Source organism: Furipterus horrens, unplaced genomic scaffold (assembly GCF_987537825.1).
Source record: "Furipterus horrens unplaced genomic scaffold, mFurHor1.1.pri manual_scaffold_11, whole genome shotgun sequence".
Lineage (NCBI taxonomy): Eukaryota > Metazoa > Chordata > Mammalia > Chiroptera > Furipteridae > Furipterus > Furipterus horrens.
Window position 1 is genome coordinate 97767931 of NW_028327181.1, and position 16615 is coordinate 97784545.

General features: G+C 59.8%; 1 protein-coding gene across 1 annotated transcript in view; it reads right to left on the bottom strand.

The window, feature by feature from the left end:
- SEPTIN9 (septin 9) overlaps positions 1-16615 on the bottom strand; it is a 133397-nt gene that overhangs the window by 111577 nt on the left and 5205 nt on the right. Inside the window, exon 2 of the mRNA XM_090292879.1 lies at positions 7032-7088. Within this exon, the coding sequence (XP_090149005.1) occupies positions 7032-7088 (57 nt within the window). The remainder of the gene's footprint in view (positions 1-7031; positions 7089-16615) is intronic.

Below are 16615 nucleotides of genomic sequence, written 5' to 3' on the forward strand. Positions count from 1 at the left end.
CGCCACTCAGGCCAGGCCCCGGGCCCCAAAGTGGGTGCCCCACACGGCTTCCTAGTCCACACGCTGACAGGGCTCCGGCTTCCATGAAGCTTCCTCCCTGTCTTAGATTCCCCAGGTGCCCCGGACAGGAAATGCAGCGAGCAGCCCCAGGGAGGGGCTGGCCTACCTTCACCCAGCGCTTCCCAAGTGGCGCCAACACTTGCTGTCCTGGGGACCCAGGCCCCCCCTCCCAGGCCACAGCTTCAGGAAACTGCTTATGCTGGCTAAGAAGCCCCAGCCCCTGGCCATCCCAGCCTGCCCACACCGTGGGGTGGGCACACGTGCCCAACCGCCCCTTCCAGACGGCTCTAAGGGCGGCGTCTCTGTCCTTCACCCCACAGACCTGCACGCATGATCTGCACACTGCCAGTCCCCTTGGAGTGAGGACTGCTTTATCTGCAGAGACGCTGCCCTGTGCCCCTCCACAAGGCACGTCTGCATCTCCCCGCACCCGGCTGGGAGGGGACACAACAGTAAAAGGTGTCCCCAGGTGCCCTGAGCTCCCACCGCCAGGCTGGGCGGAAAGGAGCAAGCACCCAAGTGGTAATGCCGCAGGCAGCAGGGGCATCAGGAGGGGGTGCACATTCTGGGGAAGGGCCCTGCGGAGGGGGGAGAGGAGGGACCTGCTGAAGGGACGCTTTCTGAAGCTCTGGGCTCAGGTTTGCTGCCACTACGCCCCGCCCCCTGCCCTAGTGCAGAGTGTTGGGGCTCCTCCTTGAAGAGCTTCCCTGGACAGACCCCGCAACCTCTAGCTTTAAAAGACTGAGCTGCTAGTTTGCTTCCCTGAGCTAAAAATAGACCTGCCCCCCAACCCCTCCCCCTGACCTCCTGTGGCCCCTGCTACCGTACCTGCCAGCAGGGCGGGCGGCCTGCCGAGACCCTCTGCTGGCCCCAGTCTGGCCGCCTGCAGCCTCCCCGGCGCAGGACGGATTCCGGGCCCGGGGCCGGCTGCATTCCTCTCCAGAATCTTCTCCCCACTTTTTATTGTGCCTCCAGTTTTGGCTGCTCCTAAACAAACACAACGCAGCCCCTCTCTGCCCCGGGACCGCTGCCGGCTTGAGTGGTGCACACAGCCTGGTCGGCCTGCTGCTCTGGGAGTCCTTCCAGGTCAGGGTGGAAGGAAACCAAGGCAACAGAGAGAAGCAGCCCACACGGGCGCGTGGACTCCACCGCCAGGGCCTCACGCTCAGCCAGCCGCGCGGGCGGCCGCGGGTGCAGCCGGGCCGGAGCCCCGAGCGAGCTGGCGCATCATTCCCGCGGGAGGCCCAGCTAGCTCCCTGCCGGGCGCACGGGAGCTGGCAGTGCGGAGCCCAGACCCTCGGCCCGGTCAGCCCCAGGGCCCCTGAGTGTAAACCGCCCCCTAGAATACCGAAAACCCCGCCGAGAGCTGGCCTTTCAGTTCCTGCTGGGATCCCAACATTCTGCCGGCTCAGCGGGCGCCGGCACATGCTCGCTGCGTGAACTGTGAACTCCACGGCCCAGCGAGGACACGCTACCCAGGCCACAGCTGCCCACCAGCAACGCCCGCAACCGTGTCCACGTCCCGTCTCTGCCGGGTCCCAGGTGGCAGCCTGCCGTGTGGCCAGTGCTGCTGAGGAACTGGGCTTTAATTTTGTGTTAAATAATTAAGCTTAAACCCGCTGCCCTGCTGGACAGGCCTCGCCTCTCCTCCTCCACCACCTTGGAGACTATCCCGCTCTCCACACATTTCTTCCCCGGAAGGCAAATAGGAAGAAAGGCTACGCTTCAGTCGAGGCAAAGGCAGCCTGATACTTCTATTTAAACTTGTTTTTGGCTGACTCCCCCAAACCTCCCCTACTGAGTTTAATTCAATAGCACTTACTTCCCACCTGCTGTACACCATGGGGGTGCCCAGGCCTATGGTGCGGGGTGGGGGATACACGGAAACCCCCAAGGCCGGGCTGCCACAGGGGACTGACTGCTTGGGCCCCCGACACGCCGAATGGAGAATGCCTCCAGCAGTGAGAAAGTGGGGAGCTGTGGCCCACAGGTGGCAGGGGGGCACTAGGAGCGGGGAGGGAGGGAGCAGGGCCGCCAGGCTGGGAGCGTCGTGAACACTGTTCTTGGGTTTGGCTTATCCTGTGGGGAAAAGGAGCCCGTGTTCTTCTTTATTGTTTTGATCTCTGGACTTTTTCCTGCTCTCCTGCCCCCACCCCCAAGGGGTGCCCCGCTTCTGCTGCCTTAATGCCTCTGAACTTTGGTGTCGCTGACCTCAGACACCACTTTGCCACCCACAGTCCTGTGGCTGGTGGTCTTTTGGATGAGCTGTGTGGCGTGGCTGTTGTCCGGGGTGTCACCAAGATCGAAGTCCGCCCCTTCTTCCAGCAGGCGGTGGTGGGTGGGGGTCTCGGCCTCCAGCTTGACCTTGATGCTCAGCAGGGCCTCTGCCCCTGGGCCTGGCGCTGCCCCTCTGCCCGGGCCGGGGCCGGCTCTGGCTCCAGGTGCAGCAGGACCCCCCGCACTGGGTTCCTCTGCCTGGCAAGTGCGTCTCCGGCTCCCTCAGGCCATTCTCCGAGCTGGCCTGCGGGTCTCTCCGGGCCTGGGCCGTGCGTCTCTGCTCCGTGAGTGTGTCTGCAGCAGCTCCTCGCTCAGCGTCTGCAAGGCGACCCCTGCGGCGCTGTCCTCAGTCTGCCGGGACCAGCACGTGTCTAGCTTCTCTTGGTTCTCCCGAGCCAGCTCATCATACTGGGCCCAGGTGTCCGCCATGACCTTGCCGAGGCCCTGAGATTTGGGGGCATCGAACTCCACGGTCAACCCAGAGCTGGGAATCGGTTTGTAGACCCTTTACTTCCTCCCTGTGGTTCTTCATGAAGAGCAGCTCGTCCTTGAGAGCCTCCATCTCTGCCTCCAGCTGCAGCCCAGCGGTACTGGTGTCATCGGTGACCTTTCGGAGACAATGATGTCCTCTCCACAGACTGGCGCAGGGCAGCTCCGTCTCACACCTGACTCTGAGGTCATCAGCCGCAAGGCGGGCCTTATCAGTCTGCAGAGCAATGTGGGCATTGTCCACAGAACTTGCAAAGATCTGAGCCCTCAGTACCTGGACGGCCTTGAAGTAACGCCCCGTCTCTGACCTGGGCTCCCTTCTTCTGCAGGGGTTCCTGGATTTTGCTCTCCAGCCTCTGATTATCAGCCTGCAGGCTCCTCACCTCTCCAGGCAGGAGGCCGGCCGGTCACTCAGGCATTGCTTAGCCTCCTTCTTGCTCTAGACGCCCCCAGTCATCCCTGCAGCCAGGCCCCCGGGTCCCCAGCCACCCCGCAGCCTTGTGGAATGGGACATGGAGATCCAGGGACCCGAGCCAGCAGCCCCTGCATGAACACTGGCTGTGCTGCCAGCCGGCTGGCCCAGTGGCTAGGTGACTGCACGGAGCCTGGGGCCCAGTGGCCGGTGGAGAAGCTGGAGCGGGTGCTGAGACTCATGTCGTTCAGGGAGGGAGGGGAGCGGCCAAGACTCGGGTCCGGGCCACTCCCAGGACCAGGCCTGCTGTAAACGATCACCTGGATGGAGCCCATCGCCTGGCCTCTGGCGCACAGACGGGACTTAGCAAATGCCCGCTGCCTGGGGAGGAGCCTGCAGCGGGGAGAAGGGATGGGGAGGAGGGGGGACACCAGAGGCCTGACCGGGACACGGCCAAGACCATGGGCAGCGCCTCCCAGGGCTGTCTGGGGAGAGACTGAGTTACTGAGATCCTGGCAGCCTGTTGACCTGGTGGAGTTTGGAGGAGACCAGAGGTCCAGGACCCCACTGACGCTTCTTGCTTGAGTACCTGGGTATGGATGGCAAGGCTGAGACGCGAGGAAAATGAAGGAACAGGTGTCAGTGGATGGGAGAGAAAGTAAGGGGCTCCGGGTACAAGGTCCATGGGCAGCCAAGACTCCGGCCACCTCTCCCTTGACCAGCTCCGCGGTACAAGGCACACCCTCGTGGCCTGAGACGGGGCACCTGGCCCCCCAGCACGTGCCCTGAGCAGCTGCTCTGTGCCAAGCAAGAGCCCTGGGCCCTGGAGCTGGCCAAAGAGCCGACAGGCCCCGCCCTCCCAGCGCCTACTGTCTGCGGGCGGGACACCTGAGTGTGAGGCTGAGCGCTCACTGGGCGGGGCGCAGGGGCAGCTGTAGCGAAACCGTCAACGGAGCGCGTGAAGCATAAAAACCGGTGCTCTCAGATTCCGGAGGCAGGAGTCCAAAATCCGGGTGTCAGAGGTTCTCGGAAGAACCCTTCCTTGACTCTTCCAGCTTCGGTGGCCTCAGGCGCTTCCTGGCTGTGGCTCCTCACCCCAGTCCTGCCTGTCAGCATGGGGCCTCCTTCTGCGTCCCTCCTCTTCTTATAAGGACGCCAGCCACTGGATTGAGGGCTCAGCCAACATGGCCTCCTCGCGAGATCCTTAACTAACCATGTCTGTAAGAGACCTATTTCCACAACAGGTCACTCTCCGTGGTTCCGGAGGAACACGGATTTGGGGGGACACTGTTTACCCCACTACAAAAGGGATGAGGGCGGGACTGGGGAGGAAGCCCCCAACCCCAGCGGTATTTGAAGGAGGAAGAGCAGGTCCCAGCAACACACCGGATGTCAGGGCAGAAGGAGAAGGCCCCGGGGACAGGCCAGCTGGCCGGGCCGGGCCGGGCCACGCCACAAGGAGGTGAGGAAGCAGGCAGCGCCTGGGAACCAGGGCAAAGGTTGGCTGGAGACTGCAGTCCGGGAGGCAGCTGCCCAGGGAGACTGCTCCCGGCCCAGGAAGTGGGTGAGTGTGGAGAGCAAACCGGAAGGGCGCTTGGGAGGGCTCAGGACCTGCCCAAAGAAGCCCACAGGAGAGTGTTGCCAGCCGCGCTGGTAACAGGGACACCTACCGTGGACCTCTGGTGGCAGCCCAGTGGGGCGCTAACTCCGCCTCCCCACCCCGAGGGGGGGCCTCACCTGCGGCCTAAGCAAACACACTAAGCTGCAGGGACCCATGCGGGTAAATCTCAAAGTCACCCATGCGACACAGCAGAGTGGCAGTGGAGCACATGATGTGCCTGCACGTGCTCAGGATGACACGTCTGTTGTCTCCAGCAGACATGCCCCCAGGGACCTGTTCTAAACGCAGATCGTGGGGGCCTGGGCCGGAACAGGGGGCATGAAAAGGGTCGCTGGGGGCGTGGGCTACACCTGCAACACCTATCTCTAAAGCAGGATGGGGTGGTGCACAGGTGTTTTATTTTATTCTTTATATTTTTATACATCTAACCATTTTTTTAAAGAAGAAGACAGAAAACGAGTGAGCTTGTCAAAAGGTTGATGTGGGTGTGGTTTGAGAGGAGGGGGTGTGGCCTCCCGCAGAGACGGCCACCCTGGCTGCTTCCACACACAGCCTCGGGGACCCGAATGTGATGCACACCTTTGCAAGGGTCAGAGGGAAGGGCGGAGAGGCAGCGGTTCCAGGGAAGAACCCCACCACAGAGCAAGGTCTTAGCCGAGAGGAGGCAGAGATGAGAGATGGGAGCCAGGCAGACAGGAAAGGGTGTCCCAGCCGAGCCTGCAGGGCCCCCAGGGAGAGGATTTCGTGTGTCAGCAGGCGGTCCCACGCGAAACCCAGATTACCAGCTTCGGGCTTTGGCAAATTATGCCTTAGGCTTCCAAGCGGAGCCACAGTGGCAGCTGCCAAGTGCTGACAACACAGAACTGGCCGCTCCGAGCACCAGGCAGGGGCCAGAGGAAGCCGCATCCATTGGGCCGGCCCAAGGCGCCGGCATCCTGAGACGTCACTTCCAAAGCTCAGCGGCTGTCTCCTCCCATCACTCAGAGGCAGCCAGCCCCAGAGGAAAGCTCCCCCCAAACGCAGCAGAGGAAAGCTCCCCCAAAACGCAGCAGCAACAGCCAGGCAGTCCAGTGGTTAGTGTCCCGACATGACTGAGGGAGCGGGTATCTTGCTTAACCAGCATGTATGAGACTCATTCACCCGGCCAGGGACTGCCAGCTGGGAGTCACCATGCTCTTCCCCAACCTGGCCCCATCCTGCACCCAAGGGGGCCTCATACACACGTGCGTGGACATCAAAACCTGCACATCACATGCCACCTCACGTCACCCCCATGCCTACTCCCTGCAAAGAGCTGCCCCTCAGCCACCCCACAGGTCAGTGGTGCCTAGCCCAACAGGGGTTGCCTCTGGAGGACAGACTTGGGGAGAAGTTTGCGCTGGCCCCGGAAGTAGGCTCAGGAGCACTGAGTACAGAATTCTGGGGTCCCAGGCAGCCCGCACACTCTGAAACTGTCAAATTTCACAGCCACTAGCTGCATGCAGACATTACGTAAAACTTAATTAAAAATATGTTAGTTAGATAATTCTATGCAAATAAATGAATAAATAAAATATAACAACATACACTTCAGGTGCTCAGTAGTCACGTGCGGACAGTTGCCACCACGCTGGACAGGACAGGTGTGAACTGTTTCCACCGCACACTGGACAGGATAGGTGTGGACCGGTTCCACGCTCACAGGAAGTCACCCAGACAGGGCTGTTCTAGCAGGAGGCAGGCAGGCCCCCGGTGCCGTGGGCCCTCCACGGCACGTCCCCTCCCCTAGAACGGCCGCTGCCTGTTCCATCACCACAACGGCCCCTCCATGGATCCTGCCTGGGGTCCGGCACCCAGTAGGTCCTCAACGCATTTCTGCTGAGTCCTCAGGGAGTCGAGTGCCCGCGTCTCTGGCCCCCGCCCCCCCATCTTGTGAGAAGAGGCCGCTAGAACACGCACAGGCCACGGGCCAGACTACCGGACAGGACAGCACAGAACCAGGCAGGCTCCTGCGACGGTCACGGGGGGCCGGGTCGGGGCCTGGTGCCGAGAAGCCATGCGCACGCAGCCCTGGGGGCTGAGGGGGGAGGCCAAGCCCCTGAGACCCCTTGGGGCTGGGCGCCCCGAGGTCGGTATGAGTGGCAGCTCCTGCCCCAGATGAACAAGGAGGTCAAGGCTGAACAAGCCACGTACCTGGGCCGGTCGAGTCACCAAGCTTCCGGAGGCGACCGCTGGATGTCCGCGTGACTCCTAAAGACAAAGGCAGAGGGCAAAGGTCACACGAGGCTTCTGGGAGAGGGTGAGCACTGGGCATGCCCTCGCCCCCGATCCTGCCAGGGACCCCAGAACCAGAAAGTGGTCCCTTGTGAGGCCAGAGGCCCTTGTCCTCCCAGCAGCCACCTACAGTGACAGCCACCGCCATCTGGCCGCTGGCCGGGCCCTGGGCCAAACATGTACCACCATCTTGCAGAGGAAGGACCTGAGTCTCCGTGGGGTTGAGTAACTCTGTCCAAAGCTGCACAGCTACGAGGAGCTGAGGCCAGAATAAACCCAAGTTCATCAAACTGCAAACTCTGGGGTTGGTTCAGCTGTGCCTGGCTGCCGGGACTGTGTGCAGGGTGGCAGAGGAGGGGGCGCCCAGCCAGCCCCCTGGTATGAGCTCATCCACCTGTCTTCTGACGGGGTCTCCCTGGGACGGGGTCTGCCACACAGGGCGGCGGGGATGGCACTGGGCCGGGGAGGCATGAGCTGTCCTCTCCCTACTCCCCAGGGGGGACAGGAACACAGCCGGGTTAACGTGGCCTCACGCTGCCCGGCTCCCTCCCCGCAAACACCCCGCGGCCCAGCACCCATCCTCGGAGAGGCTTACGGCCGGCAAGCCCCAACGTGAAGAGGTTTACTGAGGTGCTAAGCCAAGTACACTCAGGAGGTGCCAGGACAGGCAGGCACAGGGTGGCAGGTGGCCACTGCACCTCTGCCAGGTGTGTGCTCTGGCAGGGGTTGGGCTGCCAGGACAACCAGGCCGCCCCTCAGAGAGCGACGAGGACGCCCAGCGGGCCCAGCAGAGGCCTGCCCCACAGACAGCAGGACACACTGGAGGAGAGCCTGCTGCTCAGAGGGGACCCGCCTCCTGACACCACCCAGCATGCTGGGGTCAGAGGTCCCAGCTTCTCCCCGACAGACCTCCAGAGAGGCTCTCGTGACATCCACCCATTCATTCATTCATTCATTCATTCATTCATTCCACAACACAGTCCTAAACTGTGGCCGGCTGAAGGCAGCCAGCAATGTTTCTGAAGGTTCTAGAGCCCCAGGCAGGGCGTGAGCAGCCCAGCACGGAGTGACCACCGGGGCCCAGCCGACCCTTGAAGGAGGGCCAGGCGGATGCTGTGCAGGCACAACCCCATCCCCTGGCCAAGGCTCTGGGACCGCCATGGCTTCACGCCCATTTTCCCACTCATTCCCCCCACCAATCCTATGGGGCAGGTGCCACCACCCCCACTTCACAGGTGAGGGAGTGAGGCTCGGAAATCCCCCAGCTGCCAAGTGCTCCCCCAGCCACCCAGCCCACCGCAGCCCCCCCGGTGCATGTCAACTTGACCGGGCCATGGGGGCTGGGTATTTGGTAACACCTTCTCTGGGTGTGTCTATGAGGGTGCTTCTGGGTGATAACAGCGCGTGACTCTGTGAACGGAGTCGTAAAGTGCGCTGTCCCCACAACGTGGGCGGGCCTCTTCCAACCCAAGGAGGACCCAAACAGCACGGGAGGCGGCAGAAGGGAGCGCCCTCTCTGCCGGACTGGAACAGGGGCCGCCCCTGCCCACGGGCAAGTCCCACCGCCGGCTGCCCTGGTCCTGGGCCTTCGCACCTGGCTGTCCCAGCTGCCCAGCCTGCAGACGGGAGGGGGTGGGACTCCTCAGCCTGCACCGTCGCACGAGCTAAGTCCCCGTCATAAACCTCATTATAGGTCTCCCTCTCCATCTTGCCTGCTGGTTCTGTGCTCTGGGGAACCTGGTCGGTGCAGTGACCACCTGCGGCAGAGGTGACAGCTGCCCTCCCTGGGTGGCCTCCGACTCGGTCACATGTCTGCTCACTGCTGAGTGATGAAAACGCCATCCTTCTCGGAGGTCCAACCAGAGGCAGGGACCCCAGGCCACAGCCCTCCCAGGTAGAGGCCGGGCCACAGCCACAGACGTGCGGGGGCAGGAGGGGCCCGCACCTGGCTCCCAGAACTGATAGCCCCCTTAAGGCCAGGACATGGCTGCCCGGAGTGGCTCTGGTGGGCTGCCCAGGGCTGGGAAGAGAGGACAGTGCTGGCCCTGAGGCCTGGGCATCCCAGCCCCAACTGGCCTCGCGTCCACAGGGGCGCTGACCTGCCCCGCCCCCCAACACCTCATTGGGAACTGCACTGCGTAAATGACACACGAGAATTATCATCTGTCCCCACCCACATTTACACCATGAGTTACTCAGAGGTCAGCTGTCTAGGCAAAGAGTGCCACCAGGGCCCAGCAGCTGTGACCATAAATGCAGAGACCCCAGTATGGAAACAGCACCCAGTGAGGAACGGCCCGACATTCCCGCTGTGCTCCCCTGGGTCAGCTGACTGATGCCCACCGGTGCCCCCCACCCCACCCCCCCACCTCTGGCTTCTGGACAATGGCAGAAATGAAGAGGATCCGCTCAGGGTGTTCGCCTCCCCACCCCGGGCATCTGGTCCCCAAGAACCAGCTGGGCTCCCATCTTCCCAAACCTGATGGAGGGGATGAAGTAAGGCTGATAGCATCTGTCCCTCAGATTTCCCCGGGGGAGTTTTTATTTTATTTACACTGTTTATTTTTCCAATTTCCCAAAACACGCAGCTGGTGCCAGGCGGCCCCTGGCACAGAAGCGACGCAGGACATGCTCTCCGCTGACGGAGGAGCAGGGGGTGGCCGAGGTGCCCGCAGACCGGCACGCTCCCACCGCCCCGAGGGGCCCGCGCCCGGACCTAGTGAGACAGGCCTGCGCCCCAGTGCGCACCCGGGGCAGAGGCAGCTGGGAAAGCCTCCAGCACCTCTAACGGCTCCGTTGGGCCAGCTGAGAACCGAGTTATTTTTATGTGCTTTTAAAATAAAACATATTCGGAAAGAGAGGAGACGATTTGAAACTCAGCTGCCTGGTGTCATCCCAGACAAAATTACTTGAGTTCTCAGAGGCCAGGGAGGCAGGAGGGTCCAAAGGCAGACTAACGGGGTTAGAACCCAGACCTCGCCGGGCGCTAGCTGAGGGCCCAGGGACTGAGCTTTCCCGTCCGCAGAATGGGCCGGAGACGGTCTACTCTCTGGTGACCGAGATTAAATGAGGAACCATGCAGACACCCAGCACAGTGCCTGGCACGAAGTAAGCACTGCAAAGATGACTTTATCATCATTCGCAGCAAATTAACCTTTCAGTGGTGGGATTACTACGGGTGCTCAGCAGACTCCTACGGCAGCCGGGACCAGGGCTCTGTGAGCAAATGGAAGTAACAGCGTGGCTGCCTGGGCTGAAGCATTTTAACAAAATGTGAGTTCTAACCAAGACGCCTGGCACGGGACAGCGGGGCCACTGCCACCCCAAGGAAGACCGCCAGCATCTGACTCCCTCCCAATAGAGGGAAGTCAGAAACCTTGCGGCCTACATCAGGGGAAGTGGGGGGCAGTTTCCCAAATCCAGAGGAGACAGCCAGGACATGGGGAGTTTGGGACCCTGGTGCCCTCCAGACCTGGCCACCCAGGAACGCCTGTGGCCAAGGCAAAGCCACTCCGTAAAGTGTAATATGTTGAGCACACAAGATCAAAATGCACACAGGTGACACAGAACAAAGGACCACAGAGGCACTAACGTGCGACTCACAGCTGGCCGGCATCCCGGGCAGAAGGAAAACACTGCATTCAAAAGCAGGAAGGAGATCCAGACAAGACAGGGCCCCTGGGTCCTCGAGAGAAAGAGGGCGATCCCAGGAGACCTCAGGAAGACCATCTTCCTTGTAGAACCCACATTCAGAGGACACAGCTGCCCCCGCAGGCTGACGGAGGAGCCCTCTTCCAGGTACAGAGCCTGGCACCCTCCCCATCCCTTCATCACAGCCGCACCAGGTACACCCCACCAGGCACAGCCCCGCCAGGTACACCCCACCAGGTACACCCCACCAGGTACACCCCACCAGGCACAGCCCCACCAGGTACACCCCACCAGGCACAGCCCCGCCAGGCACAGCCCCGCCAGGCACAGCCGCACCAGGTACACCCCACCAGGCACAGCCCCACCAGGCACACCCCACCAGGTACACCCCCGCCAGACACAGCCCTACCAGGTACACCCCACCAGGCACAGCCCCACCAGGCACACCCCACCAGGCACACCCCACCAGGCACAGCCCCACCAGGCACACCCCACCAGGTACACCCCACCAGGCACAGCCCCACCAGGCACACCCCACCAGGTACACCCCCACCAGACACAGCCCCACCAGGTACACCCCACCAGGCACAGCCCCACCAGACACAGCCCCACCAGGTACACCCCACCAGGCACAGCCCCACCAGGCACACCCCACCAGGTACACCCCACCAGGCACAGCCCCACCAGGCACACCCCACCAGGCACACCCCCGCCAGGCACAGCCGCACCAGGTACAGTCCCACCAGGCACACCCCCGCCAGGCACACCCCCGCCAGGTACAGTCCCACCAGGTACACCCCACCAGGCACAGCCCCACCAGGCACACCCCCACCAGGTACACCCCACCAGGCACACCCCCGCCAGGCACAGCCGCACCAGGTACAGTCCCACCAGGCACACCCCCGCCAGGCACACCCCCGCCAGGTACAGTCCCACCAGGCACACCCCCGCCAGGCACAGCCGCACCAGGTACAGTCCCACCAGGCACACCCCCGCCAGGCACACCCCCGCCAGGTACAGTCCCACCAGGTACACCCCACCAGGCACACCCCCGCCAGGCACAGCCGCACCAGGTACACCCCCACCAGGCACAGCCCACCAGGCACAGCCCACCAGGCACAGCCCCACCAGGTACACCCCACCAGGTACAGTCCCACCAGGTACAGTCCCACCAGGCACACCCCCACCAGGTACAGTCCCACCAGGCACAGCCCCACCAGGTACACCCCACCAGGTACACCCCACCAGGCACAGCCCCACGAGGTACACCCCACCAGGCACACCCCACCAGGCACAGCCCCACCAGGCACACCCCACCAGGCACACCCCCACCAGGTACACCCCACCAGGCACAGCCCCACCAGGCACAGCCCACCAGGCACAGCCCCGCCAGGCACAGCCCCGCCAGTACAGCCTCCAGGGGAACTCTGCAGGAGGAGCGCTCTGAAAACTCCTGCACAAACACCCCTTTTCAATGACAAGAGCTTCTCTATAGAAAAGAATTCATTCTCAGCTTTTTCTTGAAACTCCTGAGCACCTGCCCCTCTCTGCTGTCCCTTCCCTGGACACACATCTTCTCCCCCTTCTTCCACAGCAGCCAGTTTGCTCACAGAAGCTGTGAAGGGCTGGATCAAAGTCAAGGGGTTCAGTGGGGAGTGAAATTCCAGGCTTATCTTCAGAGGAACCTGAGATAAGGCTCCTTCCTCTCCTCTCCTCTCTGCCCTTGGCCTGCGTTCCCTGTTGAGGTGTGCACTTGGCAGGGGAGACAGACCCTCCTGGTGATGCCCCAAGGCCCCTGCCCCAAACACAGGGCTACCTGCCCCCACCCCCAAGGCCGGCTGTGGCTTCAAGGAATCTCAGCTTATTATTCATCAACAATGTGAGGAATTCTTTTACCTTAGAAAGGAGCTCCTCCTGCAAAAGACTAAATACTGCAGAAAGTTTTGGTTTCAGCAAAGCCTTGGGCCTTGAAGCCGGGGGTCCTAGTTCCTTCTCTGACACCCGCCCTGGCCTGCCAGTCCGTCTGCCAAGTGGAGGGCTGGCTTCTCATTTTGTATAAGAAACAGTTGCTCCCATACACAAAATGCCCACCAGAAGGGGGGCTGCTGGCTCCGGGGCAGCACCTGCAGCCTCTGTCTAGGTTCAGGCTGGGTTCGGGGTCGGGTCGGGGTCGGGGCTCAGCTGCAGGGCCGGAAGCTGGAAGAGGGTGGCGCGGTGCCATGTCCTGGGCAAGAGCGCTGTGTGTGGAGTAAGGGAGAGCGGCTGCAAATCCACCTTCAGCTCTCACCGCATCTCGGGCAGGTTTCAAGTCTTTCCTACAAAATGCAGGCTCATAAGAACACTTACTGAGCATCTCAGTCTGTTTGAGGAGCTGGGGTACCAGCGCAACCATCGGGGCCTGGCCGCTCTTGGTGGCGCTCACAGCCCAGTGAGGGGCTGGCTCTGGCTCCCACCCAAAGGCCAGGGAAGCAGACAGCAGGCGCAGCCCCACCAGATGGCCAAGTCCAACCCAGGACACCAGTGCTGAGCTGGGACCCACAGCCCTTTCCCCAAACGGACACTAGTCGGGCATCTGTACTCTGGACCCCACCAATACACAACTCAAGACACTCAGTACCCCTCCATGCCTCGGCCCTCCCAGGCTCGCCTGTGACTGGCAGAAGAGCTGACCTCTGCAGGTCAAGGTTTCTGGGACCGCAGGTCTGCAGGAGGTAGCCAACCTATCAGATACAGAGTTCAAAGCACTGGTGGTAAAGATAGGATGTTCAGAGAACTCAGTACAGCAAAAAAATAAAGGAAAAAAATGAAGGTCACACAAAATGAAATAAAGAAAAATACAGAGGGAACCAACAGTGAAGAGAAGGAAGCCAAACTCCAATCAACGATTTGGAACAAAAGGAAGAAATAAATGTTTAACCAGAAAAAAAAAAAAAAGAAGAAACAAGAAAGAAAAAAAACAAAAACAAGGAGAGGCTTAGGAACCTCTGTGACATCTCCAAATGTACTAACATCTGAATCATGGGGGTGCCAGAAGGAGAAGAGGAAGAGCAAGAAAGTGAACGTTTATTATGAAAAAATAATAAAGAAAAACTTCCCAAATTTGGCAAAGGAAATAGACATACAAGTCCAGGAAGCACAGAGAGTCCCAAACAAACTAGACCCAAAGAGGACCACACCAAGACACATCATAATTAAAATGCCAAATGTTCAAGATAAAGAGAGAATCTTAAAAGCAGCAAGAGAAAAGCAGAGAGTTACCTACAAAGGGGTGCCTATTGGACTATCAGCTGATTTCTCAAAAGAAACTTTGCAGGCAAGAAGGGACAGGCAAGTAGTATTCAAGGTGATGAAAAGCAAGGGCCTACAACCAGGACTATTCTATCCAGCAAAGCTATCATTTAGAATGGAAGGGAAGATAAAGTGCTTCCCAGACAAGGTAAAGCTAAAGGAGTTCATCATCACCAAGCCATTATTACATGAAATGTCAAAGGGACTTACTTAAGGAAAAGAGATCAAAACCAAGAACGTTAAAATAACAACAAACTCACAACTATCAACAACTGAATCTAAAAAATAAAAACAAAAACAAGCTAAGCAAAACAGAACAGAAACAGAATCATAGGTACGGGGATCATTTGGAGGGTTATCAGCTGGGAGGGGGAAAGGGGAGAAATGGGGAAATGGTGCAGGGACTAAGAAGCATAATTGGTAGGAACAAAATAGACAGGGGGGAGTTAAGAATAGAAGAGGAAAGGGTGAAGCCAAAGAATTTACGCTCACGACCCACAGACATGAACTCAGGGAAGCATACAGCAGGCGCAGGGGGGTGAGATTGCTGGAGGGAAGGGGGGTACCAGGCGGAGGGGGCAAAGGGGAAAAATTGGGGCAACTGTGACAGCATAATCAATAAAATATACTTAAAAAAAAAAAAAAGAAGAAAGAAACCAGATGGTGACCACAGAGGGTGGGCCAGACACACGGCACGGCCGACTGCCCCGTGGGGTCTGCAGGTTCCAGAAGAACTCAACTGGGCAACAGAAACAGTGACGACCAGGAGAGGCGGCCAGGCGACTGGCCCGTCTAAGACCAGGGGATTCCAGCTGGTCCAAGGAAGCAGAGACACCTCCTAGGGTACATCTCTTATGGGCCAAAGAAGAGAAGGAGGGAGGGAGATGCCAGGCAGAGCACCGGGCTCTGAGCACCTGTCCGAGAAGGGAGGCAAGGACTAGGCAAGGGGGCTGACCTCTCCAGTGACCAGGATGCCCTGGGACGTCTCCATGGCAATAAGCAGGTGGAGGACCAGGGCCAGTGGCATGTTCTGTTCGTTAAACTGCTTCATGAAATGTAGTAGAACTCCTGTCTGGGTTTGGGGGCAGTTCCAGGAACGGCAGGAAAAGGAGCCGTCATGAGCAATGTTTTATTAAATTAATTACCTGGAAAAATGTCCAGTATCCAACCAGCCCGTGTCCCACAGCAAAGAGCACGGCTGTTGTGACATCAGCCACAGAGCAGGCTCGACTCAGGGCCCTGGGACCACGGCCACAAGGAAGAGGGCCAAGGTCGGCAGGCCGGTCAAGAGCACTGGTAAGAGGTCAGGTAAGTAAATGAAGGAACAGCCATTCTGAAGAGCCATCCAAGTTGTAATTCTGGAAGCCACACCTGAGATCCGATCGCAGGGAAAAAGAACCGACTTGAAAATGATTTCTATAGGGAACTGCAACTCTGAAAACATGCTACAGGCCTTTGATAACGAAGTCAAACAACGCAGGTGGAGACCTGTCCCAGCACACAGGAAGCGGGCTTATAGCCGAGGGGGTTGGAGAATCTCTCCTTCGAATTTCCTGCTCACGTTGTTTGTTTGGCTCTAAGTCATGAACCAAATGAACAACAAAAATAAAAGCAAGAGAGATGGGAGAGACACAAAGTGTATTTTAGAAACTTTTCCTTAAAAAAAAAAAAAAAAAGTAAAGCAAAGGTCTGGCAGCTAACGCGTCAACCCCAGCTACCAGGGACGCAGGGGCGTCCAGAGTGACTCACTCCCCAGAGCCGAGGGTTTGCCACTCCTCGGGCCCCTAATGCCGAAGGCAGCCTGATGCCAGCGTTGACAAGAAATTCACCACCTCCTCTCCTGCCCACGCTGCCACCGCCGGGTGCCCTTGGCGGTTATGCCACCGCCTGGTGTCCCCTCGGTGTCTGCACTGGGTCATCTCTGCACGACAACCCAAGCCCTGCCCCTCAGCACACACGTTTGGCCTGTGGCTACGGAACTAAACAAAGTCAAGCATTTATTAGTTTTGCAAACATCCCCCAAGTCCCGCCGGGTGGCTCAGCCCAGGTTGGAAGACAGCAGGGTTTGGATTTAACCCACTTCCAAGGGGCTCGGGTTACAGGAGAGTTATTCTCCCACTGGGATCTGGGATCTGATCCCGGTGGAAACAGAAGGCACAGTTTATGGGGAGGCTGTGAAAGCCCCGCAGTACAGGTCGGATGCGTCTGACGGACGAGGCGAGAGGCGGCCTGCCAGCTCGTCTCCGCCCAGCCCTTCCTAGTAACCCCACTCGCTGGGAGCCATCGCCGGCCTGGGCAGACACTCACTGCTGCTAGCATTTCAGCTGCTGCCCCAACATGCCTGGCCTGGCCTGGCCAGGGCAAAGGGTCCAGGCGTGGCTGCCATGGCTACCCCTGGCCCCCTGGTGCAGCCTTGGGGTGGGGCCCAGAGGATCCCAGCCACAGCCTAGGCTTCCTTGCACATCCTTTAAGCTGCCCGGGAGGAGCAAGGCCTCTCTAGGAGCCAGAAAGAGGGCAATGCCACCCCCGTCCCCCACCACCCATCATGAGAAAGAAAGGCTCCT